Here is a 26840-nt window from a genome sequence, read left to right as displayed (position 1 = left end):
TGCCGATGAGCTTGGGGGGTCGGGCCTGCTGTCTCATGGGGGTGCTGGGCAGTGCACCTGTTGTCACCAGCCTGCGTGGGCTGTCCCCATGGTCAGGCTGGCTGTAGGAAGCAGGGACCTTCTCTCCAGGCTTTAGCCACAGGCCAGGAAAGGAGGACAGCTCTGAGCCTCTAGTGGTGGCGGGACAGGGTCTGGGGTGGGAGGGAGGACAGAGAGGAAGCCCAGGGCCACCACTTTTGTGGGCTGTGGCAGGTGGCACTGGCCACCTCTGAGCATTGCTTGGAAGGGACCAGAGCCACACAGAGGAAGCTCTGAATAGCCCAGAACGGGTGGCCCTCCTCCGCCTCCCTCCAGGTCCTGCCCTTTCCGTGTCAGAGGCTGCCAGCCTAGGCCAGCCCCTGCCTGGCTGCTGTTTCCAGCAGGACACAGCCCACTCCTAACTCCTGGGTTGGATTTTAGTGGTCTTGACTGTTCCCTGAACTCTCAATTCCAAGGACATTCTTTAGCAAACCAGTTCCTGAGATCTTTCTTTGTTTACACTCTCTGGTTAGAAAGGAAATAATCCCGTGTGACAAACTGTCCAATCATAGACCCCAACTTCCTTCCCTATTTGGGGGTCACACCAGATTCTGTTTAGCAGCAGTGAAATTTCCATAATCTATCCCAAAGATTCCTTTTAGTTGTCTCCAGCGACAAGAGTTTGTCTTTATAGGGCGTGAACGCTGGCACTGTAGCCGCGCAGCACTGAGGGAGCCTGGCCATCAGAACCTGGGGTAGCAGGGTGGTGGCTGAAAGCCAACAACAGGCTCACATGCCCCATAAGATAACCTGGGGCGGGGCCTGGGGAAGGGCCCAGAGGGGAGGGCAAGGGCGCCAGACCCCCGCCCCCAACACCTGTCCAGTGGCAGGAGCTTCTGCCTCTGCCAGAACCCTGCAGAAAGCCCCCAGGCCTTTGGGAAGCCTGTCCCATTATCTGGACATGACAATCAGGCCGCAGGCTGAGAAACCCTTCCTCTGGAGCTTGTGCTCTGCTCACAAGAGCTTCCTGGTGTTGCACACGGGATCTGAGGCTTAGGGAAGTTAGGAAATTACCAGCGAAGTGGCAGAGCAGGTCCCGAATCCAGCAGCTCCATTACAAAGCCAGCAGCCCGCTCCATGGAAAGGCCCAGACCAGACAGGGCCTGGTGGTTCCCCTCCCACAGAGCGCACCCAGCGGGTTTCAGACCTCTGCCCTCTCGGTGCTGCCTCCGTTCCACCAGCAGAGGGCAAACAACAGACAACAGAGTTCCCCGAACCCCACACCCTCTCTTATCCCAGAAGAATTAACCTTCCTCCTCAATCAGGCACAAAAGAACTCCTCAGCTAGGCACAATCCCAGCTACTTAGGAGGCTGAGGCAGGAGGATTGCAAGTTTGAGGCCAATCTGGGCAGCTTAGCAAGAAAAATAGTTTAAAGGGCTAGGATGTCCCTTTGTAGAATAGTGCCTGCCTGGCACGTGTGAGGCCCTGAGTTCAGCAGCGCCACAGAGGTGCTGAGCCTTAGCAGGAAGAGGCTCTCCCCTGGAGTGTGCTCAACCTGACTAGGCTGGGACGTGGGCCTCTTCCTGGCTTCATCCTGACTAGAGTCCACCCTGTCTGAGCGCATTCTCCAGCTCCACTTGGGGAGACTCCTGGGCTTGCCACACCGCGGGCACTGTCAGTGTGCTAGGTGTCCTGCACCCCCGCCCTTCCAGCCTGTGTTGGGAGATCAGGCACAGACCCAGGCACACTGGGACTTTCTTGCGGCACTCATTCCCACAGTTCTGGGACCACGATTCCTGTTCCCAAGCAGCTCACCACCTGAGGTTTCAGGTTGTGGAATGTTCCTTCTCTCTGGGGACGAGAGTGGGGATGTGTCTCCTGGAGTTCTCGGGCAGCAGCACAGGGCGTGGACAGTGCCAGGGAGCTAGGATCAGTGTTCTGCTCTGCCCAATGCCAAAGCCCATGCACTTGGCACATGCTACCCTGCCCCCAGTGCCACATGATCTTGGACAAACCTCATCCTCCTTTGTGCCAGAAACCCTCCTCTTTGCAAGATCACCCTGAGTGCCCTTCGTGGAGTTTAAGCCCTATTCCAAGCACAAGGACACAACCATCAGGGAGATGGAGGCCAGCCTCAGACTCAGCGCCGGCTGAGCCGGCACCCAGACAAGGGGTCTGCCCCCGTCTTACCTTCTTCTCCTCTCCACAGGGCCCACAGACCTCAGCATGAAAGGCGGGGCCTCTGCCACCTCCACCACCCCCACGCCCACCCCCTCCAGTAACAGCACCAGCAGGACCATGCCCACCGCCCAGCTCAGCCCCACGGAGATCAGCGCTGTGCGGCAGCTCATCGCGGGCTACCGAGAGTCTGCGGCCTTCCTGCTGCGCTCTGCAGATGAACTGGAAAACCTCATTTTACAGCAGAACTGACCCGCTGGCACGCGGTGTGCACTACCCTAGGGAAGGAGGCCATCCCAGCCTGGACCCAGCTTCCTGCCTCACCAGTTGGTACATTTTGTTTTCCGAAAGAGGTGGGATCCAAAAGAGCTGTTTCTAGCCACACTCCAAGCACCTGAGACTTTGGGCACAAGGACACTTTTTTTTTTTTTTTTTTTTTTTTTTTTTTTAAATCTCACCACTCGGGTGCTCTGACCTGCTTGGAAGAGGCCCACGGGGCAGCTCTGGAAGGGTTGGGGCTCCCCTGACAAGGCGCGGGGGCTGCAGCTCTGTTTAGAATCACCTTCGTGGACCCTGATGTTAGAATCCCATCCCCAGATAATTACCTTTCAAGTCTTAGGTGAGCAGAATTGCATATTTATTGAGAAAAACAAAGTGGACCCTTTCTTCCTCTCCCCTTAGTAATTTATTTTTCTGAAAATGGATTCTTTTGTGTTTGTACAGATTGCCAGTCTGTGTCTGTCTGATCAGGACGTGTCCCTGTTCCTAACATTCCATAGCACTACACTGATGCGGGCTGGGGGCTGCCAGGGTGGGCGGGCGCCAGGCTGGTTGGCCCTCTGAGTGCCCAGCGTGCCCTCGAGAAGGCCACCACCCCTCGACCAGGCTGTCCTGTTGCAGATCCCAGGGACACTGCCAGGTACCGCCAAGCTGGAGGACCTCGCCCACACCCACTGCAAAGCAAAACTAGAAAGGCAACCACCCCAGCCCTGTCACGGCCTCCGGTACTCTACCTCACACTGCAGCGCGGGCTTTCCCGGACGTGCCCCGAGCCTGTTCTGAACGGCTGTCTCCCCAAGTCCCCCACAATGTGTCTGCCTAGGAGGTAAGTCAGACGGTGTCCAGGAGCCAGAGCCCAGAGGGTCCTGTCCTTCACAGCCAGCAGCTGGCAGTCCCCAGCCCTCTCAGCTGCTTGACAGGACCGAGTGCTGGAGGGGGCAGCCAGTCAGTGGGCACTGGCCTTCACCTGGTCGCCAGGGGCCAGGTCCAAACACCTCTGCACAGGCCAGGGGCCCTCGTAACTGCCAAGAAGGGCCCACGTCGCTGGGGTGGGCCCCAGCTGGCAAGCAGCTGTGAGCTCCAGGGTGGACTGCAGCTCCTGCCCCTTCGCCCGGGTCGCAATCAGTGGAAGTGGAGAGGCCACTTGGGTTCTCCTAGGACTGATCCTTCTGCAAGTTCCAGTCCTGGAAGAAACCCAGAGTCCCTGGAGTGTGAAAAAGGGCAAAAAGAAAAAAGCTGGCCTGGTTTCCTTATCCCCGATCGGCACTTCCTCCTGCTCAGTGCAATACCTACCAGTGCTGCTAACCAGGGATTCACCGACCTCAGTAGGCCCAAAGGGCCTCTCCACACACTCCGTAGCCATGACAGCAGCTCTCTGCTGCCCGCCCCTGCCCAGAGCCAGCAGAAACCCTGTTGCCTTTCCTCCCTTAAGAGCAAAGAGGCCCCAGGGGAGCCAGGGCCAAGTGGACCCTAGGATGGCCAGAGAGCTCCACTTGATCCCAGAGCAGGTGCCCCTTCCCAAACCAGCTTTTCTGCAGCCAACTGCCTGTTGCAGCCCTGGCCGCTGCCCCAGCACCATGGCAGACCACCCCTCAGGATAGCAGGCAGGTGCTGGCACAGACGCCTGCCTGCTCAGATCCAGGAACTGCAAGGCAAGGTGCCGCGTCCCAGGCACACCTCCACCTGTGGCTGGGGTGGTCTCCCACGTGGCCTCGAATGCTCACTCAGCCACACCACCTCTGCCTTCCAAGTGACCAATCCCCAGGTCTCTGGTCAGGGCCAGGACACCTGAGACCTCCCTCAGCACAGCACAAGCACCAGTGCCCAGGCCTCTTCCCATCCCTGGCCATCCACGTGCCCAGTCCCCGCCTGCTCAGTACGACTCCCTGACATATGAATTTGTGTAAATATTTATTTTTGTGTGTGAACAATACTACAAAGTAATCAGTAGATCTTTCTTTTACAAAATATTACCCCAGGCAATTTGTGAAAATCTTAATGTTAAAAATTGGCAGAGACAATCGCCGCCCTAGAATTCCTGCTACCAATTGCTTAACATGTCATTTCTCCTCCCAGAGGCAGTACCAAGCTAGGCACAAACAGGTTGCATTTCTTGGCAGACAGGAGAGAGACTGTGGAGGGGTTCCTCCCTCCACCCCAACAGAGCGCCATCTAAAGATCAGCATAAGCTGCGCCTGAACTTGCGTTTCACCGAGCGCAAGCTGTCACCACTGACCATTCAGCAGGCCTCAGTGCTGCAGTGTGAGCCTAGGTTCCACGTGTTTTAAAGAAAAGGGAACAAATGCTAATGGTGATGGTCCATTGGAACCCTCGGGACCTCCAGGGCAGTGGACAGAGAAGCTATACCCGAGTCCCAGAGAAGGCCAAACCAGGAGCAAGTTATTTGTGTGGGCACAGGATCCCACTAAGCAGTTCAGTCAGGGACTCGTTCTGTTTTACTTTTGTTTAAAAGACGCAGCTTTGAGCCTTCCCTTCACTCCTGACTTGGAGGACGCTACAGGGCCCACTCTGATGGACCTAGCCTGCTGCTGTCCCCTCCCAGGGAGAGGCTGCCTTCTGCCTGAGGGCGCACCCAGAGCCCTGTCCCAGTCACTTAGAGCTTCTGGAGGTACTCAGAGCACAAAGTAATCACTGGGGATCTGGGTTAAAAAGGAAATGCAAGGTAGGATACAGCGATCCCGGAGTCTTTGCAGGGGGCCGACTCCATGAGAAGCAGAACTGGAGAAGTGGGGGCTCAGTCTTACTAGTGAGTCATCTCACAGACCGACCGGTGGTAGTATGACCCATCTGAAATTATTTTTCTGTCACCACTCATACAAATGGCAGTTTATTCCCAAGTCAGTGTTGGGGGAGAGGGACGGGCAGGGCTAGGAGGGTCTCAGAGGATTTCAAACAGGTGGAACCCATCCATCCCTCCCTGTTCTCAAGGGCCACGCATGACTCCAGGGGTGGTTATAGGATTAACTACCAGTTCATTTTCAAAATGCTGCTTTGAACTCAGAGGGTTGATACTTTTAATTTGTAATTTTTTGTAAGACTTTTTACAAGATAGTAAAGTATTTCACCAGAATACCAGTTTCAATCCGTCCGTGGTCTGATTTTTATATAATTTAGTGGTGCTTTAGAAACTTTGTTTTCGTTGTTTCTGAGCTCAACAGCTCAATCCTTTTCGCCTGTATCTACCTAAGACCAATGTGAACCTTTGTATTTTTGCTCCTAATTTTGGACTCAGTGAAAGTGTACTGTTTACATGTACAGACGCCCCAGTCCCTGTGTGTCCTGCAAGACTCGCCCTTGAGGAGGAAGATGCACCTCACTAAGCTCATCTGCTTAGCAAAGCCACAAACAAAAACCTCTCACTTTTTACCTGTTTCCACCTAAAAATAAAGACCTACACCACACAGAACTCAAGATTTGCTGGAAAACACTCCACCTGGTAGACGGCCCGTGTGCCTCTGCCATGTGTCCACTTAGAAGCAGGGGTGGGGAGCGAGCACTCATGTCGGCGGCGATGGGTTGCTGCACGGACAGACAACACATGAAGGCAGGACTTCACTGCCCAGTTCTGGGATGAACGTAATTCTTCAGGCAGCCTGGCCATGGGAAGGCCTTCAGGATCAAGCCAGCCAGGATTTAGGGACAACTCGTAAGGTCGTCAAGCCTCTAGCGTAATTTAGACCTTTTTGGAAGTGTGCGAGTTCCGCATCTGAGATTCTGGCTCTCGTTGCAGAGGGTATAAGGGTACAAGCCTTTCTCCAGGGCTGCTCTGGAGGCAGCTTGGTAAGGGGAGCTGCCACCTCTAGGGAGGGGACGAGGCTCCAAGGCAGTTAAGCATATGGCACTTACTGCAAGCAGCAGACAGATGGCACCAACTTTTAAAGGTGACTCTTTATTAATCAATTGCTTCACCTCTAAATTATATTTTTACAGATATGCACCTATGCAACTTAACGTGGCTCTTCTAAGCAGGTGAGGACTTCCTCCTCAATGCTCTCTATAAAAAGTATTTGTGTTCTGTACAGTGAGTTTTTCCAGTAAATGTGGCTTAATATTTTAATTCTTAGAATGTGTCTTCTATGTGATGCGACTAAATTCTGTTTTGTTTGTGGAATGACTAGCACAGGCCGACTCCCTCTCTCCCTCACTTAACAGAAGACCAATGAGCTGTTAATCGAGCTGTTATCTCCATGGTATTACTGCTAAATGCACTGATTTCATAAGTATGTGGAATCCTCTTCCTTTTGAATCTGTATATCATATATAAGACTGAATCTACTTAATAAACACTGAGCAAACCGAGCGCTGCGCTTCCACTGTGTCCTATCGACAGCAGCATGGCCAACCCACTCTCTTGTCCTTCAGAATCCAGTCTGACAACAAAACTACCTTCTATGAAGATTTCGTCCTCTCCTAACCAATAATCTGACACAGATTAAGTTCCTCAGTAAGTTTTAGGGCTGGGGATGTGGTAGAACGCTCGGTCCCCAGGATCCCCAGCACCACACGTTAAGTTCCTCCATAAGTTTTCTTGAATAACCTGTAGCCTCGTTTTGGCACCTCGCCTGTTAAAAGGAAGGAATTTTTCTGGGGTGCTTATCAGGTGCCCAGCACGGGTGGCAAGCCTTCCACTCGCTGTTTTTCAACCTCACAGTCCCCACTTGGACACACACAGCAGAGAGGCTCTGGGTGCTACGCCTTGCCTAAGTGTAGTCAGCAACCAAGCGAGGCCTTAACTGCAGCGGCCAGACCACAAGGCTTGGCCCATTTCCCTGCCACCCTGGCGTGCGGCCAACTGGCACCAAATTCCTGTAGCGATTCCTAGGTGCGTTTGGAAAACTGAGCAAACAGGATCCTGGCTCTGAACCTTCTGTACTTCCATTCATTCTATGTGAAGCCCCGGATCCCACCTTGAAGGAAACAAAAGGACCACTTTTCCCAAAATTTACTTGTGCAGACTTTCATTTCATCCTACATGTGTAATTTAGAGTCAGCTTTAAGGAAAAATTGCAGGAATGTGGCTGGAAACAATCAGGTTATCATGGGTTTTAAAAAATTTTGATTGTACAAGCCAAATGCATAAATTTTGTTGCTCAAATTGTGTGTATGTGTACACACCTATATTAGCAGTTATTAAAACCTATTTTTAAATAATGGCATGAAAATCCCTTTTTTTTTTTTTTTTTTTTTTTAATAGCAATTCTGTGCAGTAGCCAAGTACATTGGAGATCAAAGAGTGAGTAGTTTGAAGGCAGCAGAGTGTGCACCTGGGCTGAACCTCAATAGACGGGAGCACAGCCCAGAACGGGCCTTGACACCTCACCCTTCCCATGGACATAGGGGTCAAGGGACAGCAAATCCTCAGTGATGTCAAATTTCCTTGTCCTGCTGCAACTATCACTGCTGAGACTAAGGGGCAATGAAAGCCCACAACCTGGAACTTCTCCAGGACAGACTGGCTTCACACACCCCCTGGCCTCCTGGCCAGCACACGACACTTACCTTAGAGATGGTGCTGCTCCTGGGAGTCCTGGGGTGCCCATGAGAAATCACTCGAGGACAGAAAAGTGCTGGCTTGTCCCAGTCTGGCTTCTTTATAGGGAGCTCCAGACCACTGCTGTTAACAGTGGACACACAACATCATCAAACGGAAAGTGTCCACTTCTTTAGAGCAGTGAACTACAAGTCACCCACCAACAAAACAGTCAAACCTCCCTTTACTCAATGAGGCAAAGGGGAAAAACATTTACTCTTCCTTTTCTACTCCTCCATGCTGAGGATGGAACCCAGGGCCTACTGCATGCCAGGCAAGTGCTCTACCCCTTAGCCACATCCATAGCCTGCATATGCTTTTTTTTTTTTTTTTAAGTCATTTAAAATGCAGTAAGGAAGCGTACATTTAAAATGGAACAGGAGCCTTGGCATGGTAGCATATGCTTATAATCCCAGCAACTCATGAGGCAAGGCAGGAGGATCACAAGTTCCAAGCCAGTCTCAGCAACTTAGCAAGATCATGTCTCAAAATGAAGCGGAGAGAAAAAAAAAAAAAAAAAAAAAAGACTGGGATTGGGGGTGTAACTCAGTGGTAAAACCCCTGGATTCAATCCCCAGTACCAAAAATAAAATGTTAACAGGAAATCTAAGAACAGAATCCTCCCCAAGTCCTGTCTCCCTATTATCTTTAGCATAAACCCAGATCACATTAGGTTCGTCAGACAAGGGCTGCCTGAGTCCGGGGCACCCTCTCAAACAGTGGGCAATACTTAACATACTCTTGGGAAGAATCCGAAGAGCGGAGAAGGTTCACCAACCAAGCGGAGCAGCAGTGCACAGCAAGTGCTAAGCTCACTCGGGCTGTCAGGCTGTCGCCTGCCTCAGGGTAGAGATGCACGTTCCAGGCTTTCAAAATAAGTGAGGCATAGAAAGAGGAGGAAGCAGGGGGCACTGTCCAATTTGAGTTTCTAGCAGTAATCTTCAAGGTCATAAATCCTACCCTCTTCAGGGCTTCAGCTTGAGAGTCCACAGCTCTCAGGCAGGTCAATGCTCTGGCCAGTGAGGCCCCCACTGTACAAGCTGTTGTTCAGTTCATACACACACCCATGCCCCTCACTTTCTCAAGAGCAAACGGATATCAAATTAATGGTATCATGCAAGGCCAGTAAGACAGTATTCTTTCCATATCCTGAAACATCTGGTTTCCTTGTCCTTTCTACCTTTAAATAAGATTCCCTTGCCAAATATTCAGCCTTCAATCTCGGCACATTCAGCTAACTGTAGCAGAGACTAAAAGCCAGGTATCAACCTCACAACCTGCTCTCCCCCTACATCCAAATAGCTCCCTCTAAGGTAAAGGTGAAGCAGGTGACAGTAGTCACTCAGATTTCCCAGAGCCATTAACATGTTGGCCTGGCATGGGAACAGTTGCTGAGTATTTTAACCAGGTGACAGGCACCAACAACCTGATTAAGAATCAATTAGTCTCCCTGTCCAGACAGGACAATTGCAGAGAGGTAGCGTGCTCCAAGCCCAGTCAGCACACAGCGCAGCCTGTAATAACCCACCATATCACTGTGCTTCCCAGACAAGGTGCAACTGGCAAAGTACTGACCACCCCCCCCCAGGACCTCTAATGCATCCTAAGCTGCACACAGTAGGCACTGGGCAGCTGCTGGGCAGCAGTCATCTACCAGGGATTTGCGAACAGCAGCGCTGCAAACTGGAACTGCTAGAGGTGTTCGACTTCACACGAAATTTATTTTCTCCAGTTCTTGGAGAAAAAAAGTTACTAGAGCTGTCCTTAAGCTTTACTTCCACCATTTGTTTTTTCACTTTTGCTTACTTATATACCAAAACCGTTTGTGATAAGCTCAAATGGGTACTCTTAAGTCCTCTGGAGAATGGGGACCTTAATTGAGAAGCCAACCCTGACCCACACCTACTCAGGCTCGTTCAGCAGCAGCCCACCTGGCACCTGCCTCACGTCACAGCAAGGTCAGAACTGGTCACCTGACTGCAGATCACCAACCCCTCAGAGTCGCTTGGCAATCCTGATCACGGAGGCAGTCAGGATGAACGGCTCCAGGGGCTGGTCACCATTTACGGCTTTCGTTCACGGGAGAAAGCACTCTTCACTCTCACAAGACTTCTGACTTCAGTCCAGGGGGTGGAAAAGTTCATCAAGTCAGAGTCCAAAGACCAGTGAGGTTGGCAAGTCAAGACTAACCTCACTGAAAAGCTCCACATGAACCTGACCTTCCCGCAGCAGCAGGCAGAGCAGAAGATGACTGAGACCACAAGGCAGGTTGTACAGGTTTATTTTTCCAATACCACAAGAGACATACAAGAGCAGTGCTTTTCTCTGGGCAGCCCCATGGACCAGATTCAGTATTAAACTGTACCCTTTAGTGGCCCCAAAGGTCCAAGAAGGAAAAAGACAGCTAGAGACACTGGGGCCCCTGCTCCTGGTCTTTGGTAAACAGAATCTTGAGATGACAATTTGGACTTGGCCAACACTGTATTTAAATCACATCATTGCCAACTTCTCACTCATGCTCCAGATGACAAAAATGCCACCTTAGATTAAATGGGGGGGGGGGGGGGCGGTTTAAAAACCTTTTAGGTGAGATGAGCCTTGCCTAAGACACGCACATTTTGTACTTCAAACAGAAGCACTCGCACAGGGACACACCTAAAGAGGTGGGCTCTCAACTCTACAGCAAGTCAAGACACAAGAAAGAAGGGGGAAACAGGATGAGGGGAGACTAATGCAGGAGCATCGACTTGCTGGAGATGTGCTGGGAGAGGCAGGCAGCAGGCATGGCTTTCTTTCTTCCCAAACCTGCTGTCAAAAAGTTAAGTCAAAAGGAGCCCGGTGGTCCCAGGTATTGCTGTGACAGGTGGGGACCCTGGAGCCAGATCCAGAAGGCCTGCCTGGGGGCTGCCCAGGGAACTCACCCATGAATCCAGAAGCACTTAACTCTGGTGATAATGATTTGTCACACATGGCAGCAAACAGCCATCCAGGGCTGGAGGAGGAGGAGATGTGGGAGCATGACACCTTCACTCGGAGGGTGCAGGCAAGCTGACCCTGGCTCTGCAGGCTGGGGTAGATTCCCTGGTGACAAATCACAAGTCAGTCACTCCCCCCTCATGCCAGGTAGCACAGCCCTCAGTGGCTTTAACAATCAATGTAGAGAAGCAAATGACACTGCTTTAATGCAATGAGGCTGAAGATGTAAAATAAGGAAGAGACATTCATGTTCTCTGTACAACACATCCATTTACAGAATCGGCCGGTACTGTGTACAACATATAAATACAGGATAAAACATTAGAGGTGCATAGAGCATACTTACAGAAGCAAAAAAGTTCACTTTATACATCCAAGAATAGAGTTAAAAATATAAAAATAAGAAACACACACTGCTTAGAAATGTAAAATGACTTTCACATACACAGGTGTGTGGAAATGCCCACTCCCAGAGTCCAGCATGGCAGGGCGGGAGGCAAGCAGAGGAGCCGCTTGCAATCATCTGTGCAGCTGACTCCATGGTTGACAGACGGCATTTTCACAGGAGACAGCCCTATCCCCCCCAGCCCCGCTGTTTAAGCAGGGCTATTCAAATTTCCAAAAAATCCAGTGGGCTTGTGGATCATACAGAGACAGGAAAGTTCTGAACTGGCTGCAGCAACAGAACCAAGGGTCAACTGGCTCCATCAACTGGCATCTATGACTGAACTGTGACCTGAGGTCAGCAGGTGCTTGATTACCCTGGTGGGCAATGATGGGAGTTACGTCAACTCTATGAGGCTTCTTCCCAGGCCATCAACTCCCCAAAGTAGCAGAAGAAAAGATGGCAGGGAGGGGGCAGTGGAAGACTGACATTTCTGCTCAGTTCAGGTGGTGCATTCCCTTGGTGGAGAACACAATCTTCTTATTTCAAGTCCCTCTGGGTGTCAGGCAGGGTCCCCCGCCACACCAGGCTCTCTCTGTGAGGACCTAGGCTTGCCAGCCTTGGGCAGTCCCACAGGTTGCCCCCCAAGAAAACCCCCTCCAGTAAGACCAGAAGGGTTAACAAGTGACAAGAGGGTTTTAGCACTATAAATCTTAGGGGGAGGCAAGAGTGCTCTTACCTAGAGACAGAGTCTATTTTATCAATGATATTCTGTGTACAGATTTAAGATCAATTATTATCAAAATACACACACTAAATATACAATTTTTCCAATGGCCATAATTTATTATCTCACCACAAGGCACAATACACAGAGCTTCGAGGGTCCGATACAGTCGTCATGACAGAACGCACCGCAGCCTTGGCACATGATCATGGCTTTCAGGCTGCACGCACACTGGAGCGAGATGCTCTCCACTGTGCTGCTATCGGTGAACATCTGCAAGGAGAGGGACGCACTGTGGCTCGCACCAAAGTTCGCTTTGTGGCTCAGCTGCACCACACTTCCAGCCAGGCCTCTGGGAAAGGCCGGTGAACTAGAGGAGTAATTAAAGCTGGTGGAACTCAGCTGGAGTTTAGAAAGCTTCCCATAAAAAGCCTGCTTGATGTTGAGTTGGGAAGGGATGGAAGAAGGCTCCAGAGGCTGAGCCAGCCCTTTCCCTGGCTCTTGAGGGAGTTTCCAGAAGGGCAGGTCCATGACAAAGGGCATTCCTTGCAAGTGACCCACCAGTTCCAGAGGACTGTGCCCAGCAGCTTTTCTGTTCTCTGAATTTGCATTAAGAGAACCCCCCAATGAAGTCTTTTCATTCTTGCTGTTACCAACAAAGGCAGCGGGTGGCTTTGGACCCCAGTCTTCCCTTGCAATCTGTACCCCATCAGACACAGAGTTTTTGCTTGGCCCCAACTTCCTACTGGGAAAAACTGGAGGAACCTCAGCAGGCAGTGGCACGGGGTCCACAGGCCTGGGGTACTGAAGGGTTGCAGCCACATTTCTAGGACCAAAGAGCTTCTTCCCTTGACCTCCAACACTGTTCTGACCACCCGGGGCCCCGCCTGTCTGCTCTGGCCCACAGGAGATCACATTTGGAGATGAGAAGCAAGGTGCTCTCGAGGTAGTAAGCTCTCCCGGGCTGTTGCTGGGAGCAGCATGTGGATCATTACACTCCCGGACTTGCTTCTGATCTTCAAAACTAAAGGAAGAAAACTGCTCTTTGGAATCCATTTCTTTCGGTTTCCCAGAGGAGATCATCGGCTTTGTCACTGGACTTAAAGAATCTAAACATGGGACCACCTTGGAACTCTGGGGTGCTCCAGAAGCCTGAGTGACTTCTGCCTGACTAAGACTAATGCTTGCTTCCTGGCTCTCAGGCAGGGGCAGCCCCTTTGACCCTTCTGAAGCAGGGCTGCTTCTGTCAACCACACAACTGTTTTCTCCAGGACCACGCAAAGGTCCCGTGCCCAGGGGGCCACCATGGCTCTGCTCTTTTGGAAGTGGCAGTTGTGAGGATTCTGGCTTGCTGTTACTGTGAACTGGAGGAAGAACCTTCTCTAGGGACAAGTTACCCTGCAGCAACCGCAACACAAGTGGGTTGGTGGCCTCCACTGAGGACCCAGGCCTGGCCAGGCACAGGGGTCTTGGCTGGTATTCAGTACTGGACAACAGCAAGGAGTCTGGGATCTTCTGGGGAACGGCACATACTCGAGACACCCAGCTCTGAGGAGCAACCATCCCCTCTGTCCTTGTAACCAGACTCTGGTCACTGTTCACCTTGGACAGGAAAGTGGATTGCTTCCAATCATGTTTCACATCCTTGTCCACCAAGGACCCCTTTGTCACTGTGGCTTCACTAGTGTCAGCCTCACTATCCTCACTGAGGTGACCTTCAAAGTCAGAAGCTGTATCTGTGGATTCGCTGTGAGGACTCAGTGCTTCAGAGTCTCCACTGATTTGCAGCTTCTTGATGTCCACATGTTTGCCATCGCTGCCAGAACCACCCTTGCCCTGAGGTGACACTATGCAGAGTGAAGCACAGCTGTCAGGGGGTGCCACACCCTTTTCAGTTGCCAATCCCCCAGGTGACAAGGCAACAAGGGCAGCAGCGCTCTCCCAGTCTTCTCCGACCTGAGGCTCCACAGGTGGAACATTTTCTCTGGATCCTGGCTCAGAATGTTTCACCACCTCATCACTTGACAGGATGGGTGTCCAAGCAGCAGCACTGTCAGACCTAACAGGCCCAGTTTTCAGGGCTTTTTGTCTACCATCACTTTCCCTCACAGGTGGACCTGAATCACCAAGTCCTAATTCATCATCACATGGTTTGTCCTGCAGGGGGCCAGCCAGTGACGATTCAGGTGTGGAACTAGGAGTCACATTTTCAGGATCCTTCAGAATAGGATTATTGTCAAGAGCCAGGTCTGCTCCTTCTCCAAATACAACAGCTCCTAACGGAGACTGCACTGGACTGGTCTCTGGAGGAACAGTGGCCCCCTGCTCCTCGCTCCCGCTTTCCCAGGAAGTAGTGCCAGACTCACACTCAGTTCTACTCTCCAGCTGCAAGGCAGGCTGCTCTGATAACCTCCCAGCCACTGGGGTTTGAGAGGACAGTGGGGGCAAAGCCTGGCATGGCTGGTCCCCTGTGGGAGCAACAGAGGGCTGAGAGGCATCTTCCAGGCCATGTATGAGGACGCCTGGAACCCTCTGCAGTGGGCAGCCTTCTTCCTTTCTCAGAGAAGTCAGATCTTCTCTCCTGGCTCTGGACATGGCAATTCCTGCCTGGGTCTGCTCCCCATTCAGAGGACAAGGCGGCAATAGTTGTGCTCGCTGTAGATCTGGCGTACATTCTCCAGGGGTGCTCTGGGCTCCCCTGGGCTCAGGGTGGTCACAGGCCTCACCACCATCACCACTGCTGCTGCCTCTGCCACCTCCCTCATCGGTGGCCCCGCCGCCACCTCCACCCGGGCCACCCCCACCTCCGATGGCAGTGGTGGCCGCCTCTCGATGGTAGTGGTGGCCTCTCGCCCCTCGGGCCTGCAGAGCACGGGCTTTAATGTCTGCGAGGGTCCTGGCACCAGTCCAGCCCCGGCAGGAGGACTCTGTGATGGGGACGATCCGGGGACATATCTGGTAAGTGGGCTGACCTTTAACCACCCAGGGTGGTTTGATACGTGAAAGTTGAATCTGAAAGAAAAGCACAGAGAAAGAGTTTTAATTGGGTGACCTAACCTAGGAACTACAAAGCGAGTCTGGGAGACTGGTAGCATAGAGGTCCTGCCTGTAGAACTACATCGCTGCCCTAAAAAATAAAACAATTATCGTGAAGTGGTTGCCCTTGCCACTGCTTCATTCTAAGATTCTGCTGCAAGGCTATCTATGTCACATTCCCAAATTTAATTTCTGGTGAGACTGTATGAGCCACTACAGCAAAGAGCCTAATGCTATCTAATATACAATTAAAAACCCCAAAGGATTTTGATTCTTTGATAGGGTAGAAGGAAAGAGCTGCCTCTCCCAACACCACCCCCACCCTCATGTCAGTCTCATGAAAAGCTCTCTTGTGGAAAGCTCTGAGTTCTCCCATAATTCAGGCCAGGGCCCCAAGACCTCTGTCCCTTCAAAGGGGCTCTACAACCTCATGACCCTCCAAGAAAACCAGGCACTAGGGTCACTAGGAATCAAACAGTCTCCTACCCGGATGGGCGGGACTTTGGGCTCCTCTTTAGTGGGCTGTGGCTTTTCGGTGTGAACACTTTCAATTGTGTTACGAAAGGACTGACGATCTTCAAGCCGGGGCTTCTTTTCGGGAAAGGACGCAGAGGCTGCCTGCTCAAAGGATTTCCTCTTCTGATCCTTGGGTTCCTGATCCGCAGTGTCCTGAGGCAAGCTTGGAATTCTATCTGGAGATGCAGAGGCACGTACCAAGTTGTCTGGCTCAGTCTGAATTCGGGAAGCCACAGGTTCACCTGGACTTTCAGGATCCTCTGGGCCAGGTGCTACAGAGGACACACCTGGCAGCAGGGGACTGCGACTGCTCACCCCTGCTGAGTCTGTCTTAGCCTCCCTGTCCGTGGAGAGAGGGATATCAAGTGCCACAGAGTTTGCATCCTTAGCAACACCTGCTTGTTCTTGCTCCTGTTTTTTGTACAGATTCCTTCTGGCTCTGGTTCGGAGATCTGGTCGAGAGCGTTTCTTAAAATGCCCATCCAGTTGTCGGGTGGCTGGACCACGCTGTGGTCGCACTGATTCCCTTGGGACACGCAAGCCACTCTTGATGTTGGCCTCCTCCTGGCCCACATTCTGCTGTAATGACTCCTCTTTGGTCAAACCCAATCTGCAAAACAAACTCACACCATCAGCTATACGTCAGAAAGGGCAGGTGTCTTATTTCTATGCATAATGGGCACTCAGATACGCAAAATAAATCTGCATGGTGCGTAACACAACCATAGAACAACACGTTCTGCTTCACTGTGAATGGCATTAAGCTAAATGACTCGAGTCATTGCAATCTCCACATTCTTGTCCAAGACAGAAGTACGTACCATAGCTTTTCCTTAGTATCCATGGGAAACTGGTTTCAGGACCCTCTGGACATCAAAATCCACAGATCCTCAAGTCCCATAAATGAATGGCAGAGTATTTGCATATAACCCATACACAACTTCCCATATACTTTATTTTGTGTGTATGTGGTACTGGAAATCAAACCCAGAGCCCTGGGTATGCTGGACACATGCTAGACAAGTGTTCCACTACTGAGTTTCACACTCACCTTATCTCCCGATTACTTATAACACCTAATACAACACAAATGCTATGTAAATAGTAATGCTATATAAATAAAGTTTTACTTAGGGAATAATGACAAAGAAAAATATCTGTACATGTTCAGTACATGTTCAAATGCAATTGGTTTTCCCAGATATTTTCGAGTCATGGTTGGTTGAGTCTCAAAGCAGAACCCATGGATTCAAATGGCTGGCTGAATTTTGAAACCAGATGCCTCTACCCCCTCACACACCCACACTAGTCAGCAATCATATCACCAAGTGCCTTACTTCTGTCCATAGTAGTCTTCAAAGAACTTTTCTTTCCATTGTTCTATCTTCTTTTCCTTCTCCATTTCCTGTCGTATTCTGACTTGCATCTCATGAGTAAATTCGCCTAGAGAGAGAGATTTTTCTAATGAGTACATTCAGGATATGATGTCTGTCCTACAGTCAAGTCTACTTTAAAACCAGGAACTTTAAAAGGACATGCAGCCAGGTGTGGTGGTGCACACCTGTAATCCCAGCAGCTTGGGAGGCTGAGGCAAGAAGATCACAAGTTCAAAGCCAGCCTTAGCAAGTCAGGGAGGCCTGAAGCAACCTAATGAGATCCTATCTCTAAATAAATAAATAAATAGATAGATAGATAGATAGATAGATAGATAGATAGATAGATAGATAGATAGATAGGGCTGGGGATGTGGATCAGGAGTTGGACACCCCTAGGTTCAATTCCCAGTAAACCGTCCCCCTTCAAAATAAAAGACATGCTCTTATCTCCTCCAGTGACTTTCACATCATGTTTTTACACACAATTATTATAGCAGACTGCTTATCCTTGGAAAGGGCAGCTAGCAATGATGGTCCTTGGCTGACAGGTGGGAGCCTGGATTTCAAGAATTCCCTTCATCCTCTGAACCACTCACTGTGCTTAAAATGTTGATGCCAACAATATGGTTTATGCTAAACACGCCGCTTTCAAGTATCTAGGTATGTGCTCAGCAGTGGCTTCCTACACAATCAGCCTCCAATATAAATCCTGGACACTGAAGCTTTAATGAGCTTCCCTGGTAGACACTTTACAGGGTTGGCATAGCCTCTCTGGGAGAGTTCAGTCATTCTGCCTGACACCATGGAGAGGACCTCAGACCTCGCGCTCTGCTTGCCCTGCACCCAGGTGCCTTCTCCCTTTGCTGATTATGCGTTGTACTCGTTGTGCTGTAAATAAATCATAACCCTGGGTATAACCACATACACAGCCCTGCCAGCAGTTATCAAACCTAGGGGTGGTGTGGGATCCCCAACACATTCCCCAGAAAAGTAAAGACAAGCTAATATTTACTCCAAGTAACTACTGTCCCCAAAAACAGCACGGTGGGCCTCATCAGGGTGTGCTTTATCCATCCAGATAATGCCACGATTACTGGAAGAACAGGCATGCAAGGCTTTAAAATTAAAGAGATACAGATGGATATACAGACACAAGACAGTGGAGGTCAAATGCCCTGTGACTTTTTCAAAGCAGTCTGGCACAATAGCATCCATTACACTTACTAATAACTGGGAGAAAAGTCTGTTCTCAACTGAATATCCCTTGAGAAAAAAATACTGGTGAAAAGTAAGTATCTGGGCTTAAAACACCAGGAGACATGCAGCACCGCAGAGGGAAGACGCACCTCCAGCCCTGAGGCGCAGCCGACTTACCATCAGCCAGGCGATCCCGCCAGCTCTGAGCTGCGTGGGTGAAAAACTCATTATTGAGTGCGCTGCTGCTGAGGCGCAACAGGCCATCTGTCCCCACCTAAGAGGAACCAGGGAGAAAAAACAATAAGTAAGGAAACTTTAAAGAGACTAGGAGCCCACCTAGACAGGTCAAGAGGAGGCTGCACATCCGCACCTGTCTGTCCACTTCGGGCAGGAGGAAGAGGAGCTGCTGCTGGAAGTGTGATGGCAGGGCGTGGAAGGTCCGAGAGTTTATCAGGGCACGGAGGTTGGTGTTGACGAGAATGGACCCAGGTGTCTCAAAATCTATCTCTTCCCCTCTGTTGCGCTTCATTTGACCTGTGATTTTTGATGCAAGAAGAAGCAAGGTACAGATTTTCAGTTTTTGAAAGCCAAAAAAGCTAATAAAGCAAATAGCAACTCATGGAAAAACTCTGGTGGCAGAACCCAAGCCACCCGGAACTGTGTTCTGTACACAATCTGCTCAATCATCCAGTCCATCCTAACCCACACGTTACAACTGCTCTTCCCAGGTTACTGTCGTTGCCATCGACCCTAAGAGAACACGTGGGCTTGCCTCCCCTCGGACAACACTCTGTACCGTGCTGTATCACAGCCTGAAGAGGACACTCTTCCCACGGAAAACCAGGCAGGGGCAGGCTCTGAGCTTCCCTCCGAGGCTGCAGAACGGGCTCCACAAAGCCCAACTGGAGAAAGGATGGAAGTTGTCTAAAAGCAAATCTAGTTAGTGTACTACAGAAGGTTCCTGTGAATGAGGTATAATCTCCAGGCAGTAATGTACCAATGGTTGGTTGTTCAATGCCAACTGAAATAAATGTCAGTTAACTCTCAGAAGCCTAAGCAAATGCTACTTTTATGGGGGGTGGGGGGAGCACTGCAAATGGAGACCTGTGAGACCACAGATTGAGCACTGCTGAAGAGTTGGAAAAGCAGTAAGACAACAAACCTCGTTTGTCTGTGGGCAGTGGTTTATTCTAATTTTCAGAACCTATGGTTAGTCTTCTAAATGGTTACATGTGGCCCATAATAAATACATCCTGAGATAGCAAACAGCTTACTAGCACGGAGGACAGCCCAACTATGGGTGAGAGGTGCACAATGCAGCACTGCTAAATTTGTGTGCATCCCCAAAATTCAACACATGCTTCCACTCAATACACTGACTGGGTTATAAAAGAGCAGCGTCTGATAGACTACAGACATTGCGAGCAAGTGTGGCAGGATGCTAGAGAGAGAAGAAAACAGACGTGGGATCCGCCTGAGAAGCTCAGAAGCAATTTTCACTCACTGCAACACTGATGAAGTACCACGGCAGGCACAGGCCCACCCTACAGGGACAGCAAAGAGCAATGTGGCACCATCTATGCCCACAAGGAGTTCACTCAGTCTAGCAGAGATCCATTCGTGAAATAACCAAATACAAGGTAAAAACAAAACAGAGGCCACCCCAAGAAGTAAAAATAAACTGGAAAAGGAACTGGACAGAGACACCATCTTCTCACTAGGCCTGCAGGGCCCCTTTACAGGCAGAGAAATGAGTGCCAAGCCACTCACCTGTGGCCGGCTTCCGGAAGCCTCTCAGGAGCGGGGCAGGGTCCCGGGCGACCTCGGCCTGGCCACGAATAGCAGCGCTGCCCAGGGCCAGAGAGCCGCTGCTGCTGCTGGACGGGCTGCCGCTCTCGCCATCGGCGTGGCGGCCCGAGAACCCTGAAGGCACAGCATTCCACTGGTCAAAAGCATCACACGCGGCGCCCGTGGGTCTCAGACAAGCTTACTTCTCCCAGTTCTCCCTGACATGCCGCCAGAAATACTGGGGTGCTTCCATCTCCCAGCCCTGGGCTGACAATCATCACCTCATGGTCTGGCTTTAAAGTTATCACCTTAAAAAGGCCAAACCGCAACCTGCATTTGTACAGCACCACACCTTTTACAAAGCACTGGCACAATCCTTCATCGGATGCTCACGACTGCCCTGGGAGGCAAAGAAGAGGGCACACGGCAGAGCCCAGCACTAGGACCTATGGCAGGCCGCACCACACAGCATGCTGAGAGGGTGGGTCTCCCAGCTCTTGCTCAACAGCTCTACTGACACCACACTGCTAGGTCAGAGACTGCTGATAGAGGGAGGCCAGGTCCCGAGGACCTGAAGAGAAAGCACCACAGTCACAAGTCTACACATACCTGATGCAGATTCCACGTGGGCCCCGTTTACCTTCAGAGGAGTCAGCACAACCCGAGGCAGCATCACCCCAGCCTTTTTCTTCTGTTTGTTTCCCTGTATTCCCAGAGGCGACAGAAACAGAGGCTGCGTCATCCAGAGCCACAGCAGCACCTCCCTTGACCCCATCCTCCCCATTCTCTTGTAAACGTGTGACTAGATCTGCCAGGCAATGCCATCAACAGCACTGATGAACGTTCCTGAGCTGTGTGGGGGTCACTGTGCCACCCTAAGCCAAAGGGAATGTATGTGTATCCCCATTTTACAGATAAGGAACCTGTCCACAGCTAGTAAGTGGCAAGCTGTCCAACAAACAGCCAACTCCCAAGCTCATGCTCTCAGCACTGCACTATACTCCTCCCTGGAGGGTCACATGCATATCACAAAAAGGAAGGAGTTACCCAGACATGTAAATACAAAAGAAAAGAAAAAAACCACTCTGCTATCAGACCTAAGGATCCGTTTTCCCATGGCCCACTTTTAAATGATACTAAGAGGAGATGACCACATTCACAGACACTGCAGGAAGAAGCAGCATGCGGACTGTGCCTGAATTCATTCTTTTCCCCGGCCTGGTCATCAACTCTCCTCCTTACCTGTGAGGAAGCTCTGTAGCTGTCCCTGGGATTGGGAAGGGGCCGACTCTGAGACTCTGTAGAACAGGATGCATTCGAAGATGTTTCATCCAGAGACACTGGAGGAGAAGAACATAAAGGTGAGTTCCGAGATGCTACCTGGGGCTCTCCCCACGTCTTGCTGGCACTTACCATCGTTTTCACCACTCACAGTGCTGGCTTCATTAGACCCACAGCTCTCCACATCGGCCGAGTCCTCTGGCTCCTCTCCCTCCACTGCAGCTGGATTTCGAGACCACTGCAGAGCATCCTTCTGTGACAGCAAGTTACAATTTAGATGAACAAAACCCTATAAATTCTATAAGCACAGTAGTCAATTCCTAAATTTGCATGCCTTTGAAGAAGAGGAATTTGATTTTTTTTTTTTTTTAAATTGAATCCAAAGTCTAATGTGCTAGGTCAAGTGCTCTACCACTGAGCTATATCCCCAGCCCAGGTGACTTAGAATATTGGTAAGTTCCTATCCCTTTTTAATTAGCTTTTGCAACAAAGTCGTTTTATTAACAAACAATTTTTTAAAATTGTTTAAGTTAGATATACCCCCAGGCATGCTGGCGCACACCTGTAATCCCACGACTTGGGAGGTTAAGGCAGGAGAACCTCAAGTTCAAAGCCTTAGAAAGACCCTGTCTCAAAATAAAAAATAAAAGGGGCTGGGAATGTGGGGACACGGTTCAGTGATAAAGTACCCCCCCAAGTTTAATCCCCGGTACCAAAAAGAAAAAGTTAGATATACATCTGCATTCAATCATTCATTACACAACATTATAAGTCAACATTTGTAGAGCATCTCCCATAAGCAACACCATACTAGTTCCTAGGGTGGGGTGGTAAGGAATGGGAACACCTACCATCAAGGAGCTCATGTGAATAGAGAGAAAAGAAAATGGACTACAATACAAAAGGGCAACAATAGAGGTATACACATAGAGCTGGGGCGAACCAGAAGAATTTTAAGAAAGGGAACATGGGGGTAAAGAACATGAGTAAGGATCAGAGAGGCAAGGCTTCCAAGGGGATGCGATTCTTGAGCTATTTTAAAAGAAGTTTGTTACTAGGCAAACAGGTTGGTCATGGGTAAACACAAATATTTTGTGAAAAAAATATTTGAACTCAGAAAACTAAATTTCAGTAGGGGTGTAGGGAAATGGATACATATATGGCTAAAGAAGATAGCAAGAGGGCAGATGATTAGACAATGTGTGAAGGACTGAGATCTGGATTATTCTGGAGGCTCCAAAGGGTATTGACTTGGGAATGAGTTTTAGGAAATCTGAAGGTAGGAAGAGAAGCTATTTTTCCTATGAAAAATACAAGATATACCAAATTAAGACAGTGAAAACACAGTGGAGTGTAGAAGAGAGATCTACCCTATATTTCATCTTCCCCAAAGTTTCCTTGAATGGTTTCAGAACTGAAGTCCACCTAAGGACTCTCCTAAGGAGAACTCATCTGCTGCCTCACACCTCAAATCTAGGAAGAAGGCTGGTCAGGACATAGCTCAGTGGCAGAGTGCTTGTCTAGCATACTTGAGGAGCCTGGGTTTGATTCCAAGCACGGAAAAATAAATAAATCTATTAAGGAGCATGAACAAATACTAGGAGCTAGAGAACAAAGAAGAGATAAGGTGAGACAAGAGGAGGTGAGTGTGGTCCATCCATAAGGGAATGTGTAAAAGAATAGATAAAAATCATGATTCTACCTCTTAACATACCATAAATTTAAAAAGGGAACTCACAACAATCCAACATCAATTTCATGGGTCCCTTGATTCACTTTTCATCAACTTATTTTTGTCAATTTTAAGGTAAAATCATGCTGTTTTAAATTAATAAAAAGATAAAAAGCTTTTTTAGATTTTTCTCTCTTTTCCCTATTGGCCATAACTGCTCCTTAGAATCAAAAGCTAAGGAATAATTTTAGTATGAATCTTATAATTATGTTGTTGATTGGCATGATAAAAAATTAATCTCTTGGGTAAATAAAGATAACATGCTCATTAATGAATAAAACAGATCTATTACACTGGCAAACTTGACCCCAAATCTCCAGTTCTGGGAAGTGTATGAGAACATCATACAGGCAATACTGGAGAAGGTGAAAATAGTATCAAAAGGTTCATACACTGCCAGTGGAAGAATAAACCAGCAAACAAATCTAAAGAACATACTGGTTGAACACTGCTATCCAAAATGTTTGGGACCATCAGTGCTTTGGGTTTGGCATTTTTTTCAAATTTTGGAATACTTGCATACATTAATGTTATAAAGCTTGGGTCTGGTACCCAAGTCTAATCATAAAATTTATCTGTTTCACATACAGTTATACACACAGAGTGAAGTAATTCATGCAATATTTTTAGTGTTACTGCATTTTAACTTCAACCCATCACTTGAGGTCAGGTATGGAATTTTCCATGCATCATCACATTAACAAAGTTTTGGATTTTTGGATTAGGGATGCTCAACTATACCTTTTAACCCAATAACATCATTTTTAAGAAATAAAAAAGCATTAACTCTTAGAGAAAATTAATTTAACTATATTAAAATTAAGACCTTGTACTCATCAAAAGAGTCTATTAGTGGGGTGAAAAGGTCAAGAGATGGAGCATACACTTCCAACTCACATAGCCAATAAAAACCTATATCTAGACTACATAAATCTGTTAGAAAAAGGCAACCCAGAAGAAAAACAAAAGATGTGAATTAGGCACTACAAAACAGATCATATCCAAATGGTCAAAAGATACACACAAAGATATGTAACCCACTACCAATAAGTAAAACATGAAATCATGCAAATTAAAACCACAATGAGGGGTGGAGATGTAGCCAAGTAGCAAGTGCTAATGAGGATATGGAGCAGGACACTGAAAACTGAGCCAACCACTTGAGAATATACCGTGACATTATTTACTGTGACAAATGAAGATAAAAACCTCCTTATAACCCAGCAATGTCACTCCTCCTAGTCACGGATTTCCTAGAAAAATACATGCATATATATATATATATATATATATATATAAGAAAGCACAACCAGAATGATCACAATAGCATTTGTAACTTGGACAGTTAACAACCAAAGTAGCCATCAATGGTAGAATCAATAAATGGTAGTACATTCATTAAATGATGATGATAAAGTATTTTTTTTAAATGAATGAACTATAGTTACCCACAACAACATGGATGGGTCTTAATAAAATACTGAAAGAAGACAGAAGAGAATGCACATTACAATGATTCCTTTTAAAAAACAAAACAAAAGTAGGCAAAACAACAGTGTTAAGGATGTAGACACAGGTAGTAAACAAGAAAGAAAAGAACTTCCATAAAATCAGGACAATAGTTACCTCTGGGGGGAAGAGGCACACAAGAGGGTTTCTGGTTGTTTCCATGTTCTATATCTTAACCCAAGTGGCAACATTTCATTGAGCTTAACTTTTGTGTCCTATATGTTTAATCATATTACACTTCTACAATAAAAAGATCTGAAATCCAAAAATGAAGTATTTCCATCAATGAAATACTTCATAGGTACTTGGTCATTAAAAATAAACTATAGAATATTTAACGACAGGAGAAATGTTGCTGATATAACCAGTGAATCAAGCAGTTAAATGCCTATTGTATGATTCCATCATTTTTCCCCCAATGAAATTTGTGTCAATGTGTTGGTTTAGAAAAAAGAAGACCAGAGAAATAGTGGAAGTGTCAGTCAGTACCATCTTTAGGTGGTGGAGTTGTAAGTGGCTTAGCTCCTTTTAAATTTGGGATATAGTCTATAATTAACATAAATAAAATGTGATCAAGAAATTTTACTGGGCACAGTGGTGTGCCTATAATCCTGTCAATCCAGGAGACAGAGGCAAGAGGACTGAGAACTGAGCATAAAGAGGGAGGGAAGGAGGGAGGGAAGGAGGGGGGAAAGGAAGAAAGAAAGGAAGGAAGCAAGAAAGAAAGGAAGGAAGCAAGAAAGCAACAAAGCAACAAAAAATTATGGTTGTGGCTCTGTGGTAGAGACTCGTCGCCTAGCATGTATGAAGCACTGGGTTTGATCCTCAGCACCACATAAAAAAATAAAGTTATTGTGTCCATCTATAACTAAAAATTTAAGAAAATTACAGAAAAGATGCAAGAACAAAACAATACAAAGAATATTCACCATAAACTTTTTCCCCATATTCACTTTTTGTTAACTAAATAAATGTCTTTAAAATACACCAAAGGGCTGGCAATATAGCTCAGTTGGTAAAATGCTTACCTTGCAAGCACAAGGCCCTGGGTTCAATCCCCAGCACCGCAAAAAAAAAAAAAAAAAAAAAAAAAAATACACCAAAGTATATTAGTAAAGGCAAATGGGAAAAGAGGCTAATGATGAGAAAAAGGAAACTATCAGTATTCTTAAGTTGAACATTTTAAAACATAAAAGGCACTGTGAATAAAACTTAAAGTGATGAAGTTTAAACTGCCCAAGATTAGGTTCTCAAATAAAAAGTTAAGCAAAATCTTGGGAATTCTTGACCTTTCTTCATGGGTCTGATAAGCCTTTTCTGAGCAAAAACAGGTATTGTCTCTAAGAAGGCTGATAAATTCAAATTATTAAAAACTGAGAACACGCCAATCTTTCCTAGCCAGCTTGAGTTCCTAACCAAAGCATAATAAAAAGAATCAAGAAGGGATTAGAGAGTCAAGAGTGTCATAATTTCCAAATGGCGTAATTTATCTAGACTGAAGCCTCAAGAGATTCAGATCTACTAAGAGAATTCAATCAGGTTATTAGATTCAAGATCACAGTTAAAGACCGAGTGATCCTAACATTAACAATAATATCATCAACAAGGAAAGGATTTATAACAACAAAGAACATAAAATTTTCAGGGATAAATTCTACACTCACAAAAATACAATCAATTAATGAAGAAAATGTAAAGCTTTGAGAAAGCTTTAAAACCTAAATAAATGGAGAGCTACACCAAGCTCTTAAGATGCTTGATTCAACAATGTAAAGATATCAACACTCCCCTCAAAGTTATTTGTAAACTGAATGCAATTCTAATAAAAGTCTATTTTTTTGTAGAACTTGATTCTACATGGAAAAGCAAAGGGCCTCAAACAGTCAAGATATTCTTGAAGAACAAGATGAGAGAATGTGCTTTTTAAAAGCTCTAGTAATTAGATGAGTAGACTGGTGGTTGCTAGGGACTAGGAGGAGGAGAAAATGGGGGATAATTCTGCTAAAGGGTATGGGGTTTCTTTTTGGGGTGATGTGAATGTTCCAGAATTAGATCACAATGATGATTGCATAACTTTATGAATATACTAAAAGCCACTGAACTGCACATTTTTAAAGGGCAAACTGTATGCTCTGTGAATTACATCCCAATAAAACTGGATAAAAATGGTTTATAAATTTAACAGTTTTAAAAATAATGAATTTAATAAAAATTTACAAACAAAACACACACATACCCACATTTATTATGTACAGAAAATTTATAGATCCAAAGTCAAAATTCAGCTTT

The 26840-nt window shown here is 47.7% G+C and overlaps 2 protein-coding genes across 10 annotated transcripts in view; one reads left to right on the top strand and one right to left on the bottom strand.

The window, feature by feature from the left end:
- The window catches only part of NOL4L (nucleolar protein 4 like), a 384060-nt gene that overhangs the window by 106762 nt on the left and 250458 nt on the right, over window positions 1–26840 (top strand). For 3 of the 4 annotated variants that reach the window (XM_079128163.1, XM_079128166.1, XM_079128165.1), the window contains one exon: window positions 2230–6797. In XM_079128163.1, the coding sequence (XP_078984289.1) occupies window positions 2230–2450 (221 nt within the window). In that variant the 3' untranslated portion in view covers window positions 2451–6797. Of the gene's footprint in view, window positions 1–2229; window positions 6798–26840 lie in introns of those variants that run through there. The other variant, XR_013761981.1, reaches the window with a different exon arrangement.
- The window catches only part of ASXL1 (ASXL transcriptional regulator 1), a 76693-nt gene continuing 60145 nt past the window's right edge, over window positions 10293–26840 (bottom strand). For 5 of the 6 annotated variants that reach the window (XM_079128126.1, XM_079128125.1, XM_079128130.1 and 2 more), the window contains 9 exons: window positions 21443–21563; window positions 21272–21369; window positions 20639–20732; window positions 20012–20164; window positions 18612–18775; window positions 18419–18515; window positions 17006–17111; window positions 15639–16278; window positions 10293–15128 (listed from right to left, as the gene is read on the bottom strand). In XM_079128126.1, the coding sequence (XP_078984252.1) occupies window positions 12237–15128; window positions 15639–16278; window positions 17006–17111; window positions 18419–18515; window positions 18612–18775; window positions 20012–20164; window positions 20639–20732; window positions 21272–21369; window positions 21443–21563 (4365 nt within the window). In that variant the 3' untranslated portion in view covers window positions 10293–12236. The remainder of the gene's footprint in view (window positions 15129–15638; window positions 16279–17005; window positions 17112–18418; window positions 18516–18611; window positions 18776–20011; window positions 20165–20638; window positions 20733–21271; window positions 21370–21442; window positions 21564–26840) is intronic. The other variant, XM_079128128.1, reaches the window with a different exon arrangement.

This window comes from Sciurus vulgaris (assembly GCF_902686455.1).
Source record: "Sciurus vulgaris genome assembly, chromosome: 2".
Classification (NCBI taxonomy): domain Eukaryota; kingdom Metazoa; phylum Chordata; class Mammalia; order Rodentia; family Sciuridae; genus Sciurus; species Sciurus vulgaris.
The sequence above is the reverse complement of the archived record's forward strand: the minus strand, read 5'-3'. Positions and strand labels throughout refer to the sequence as shown.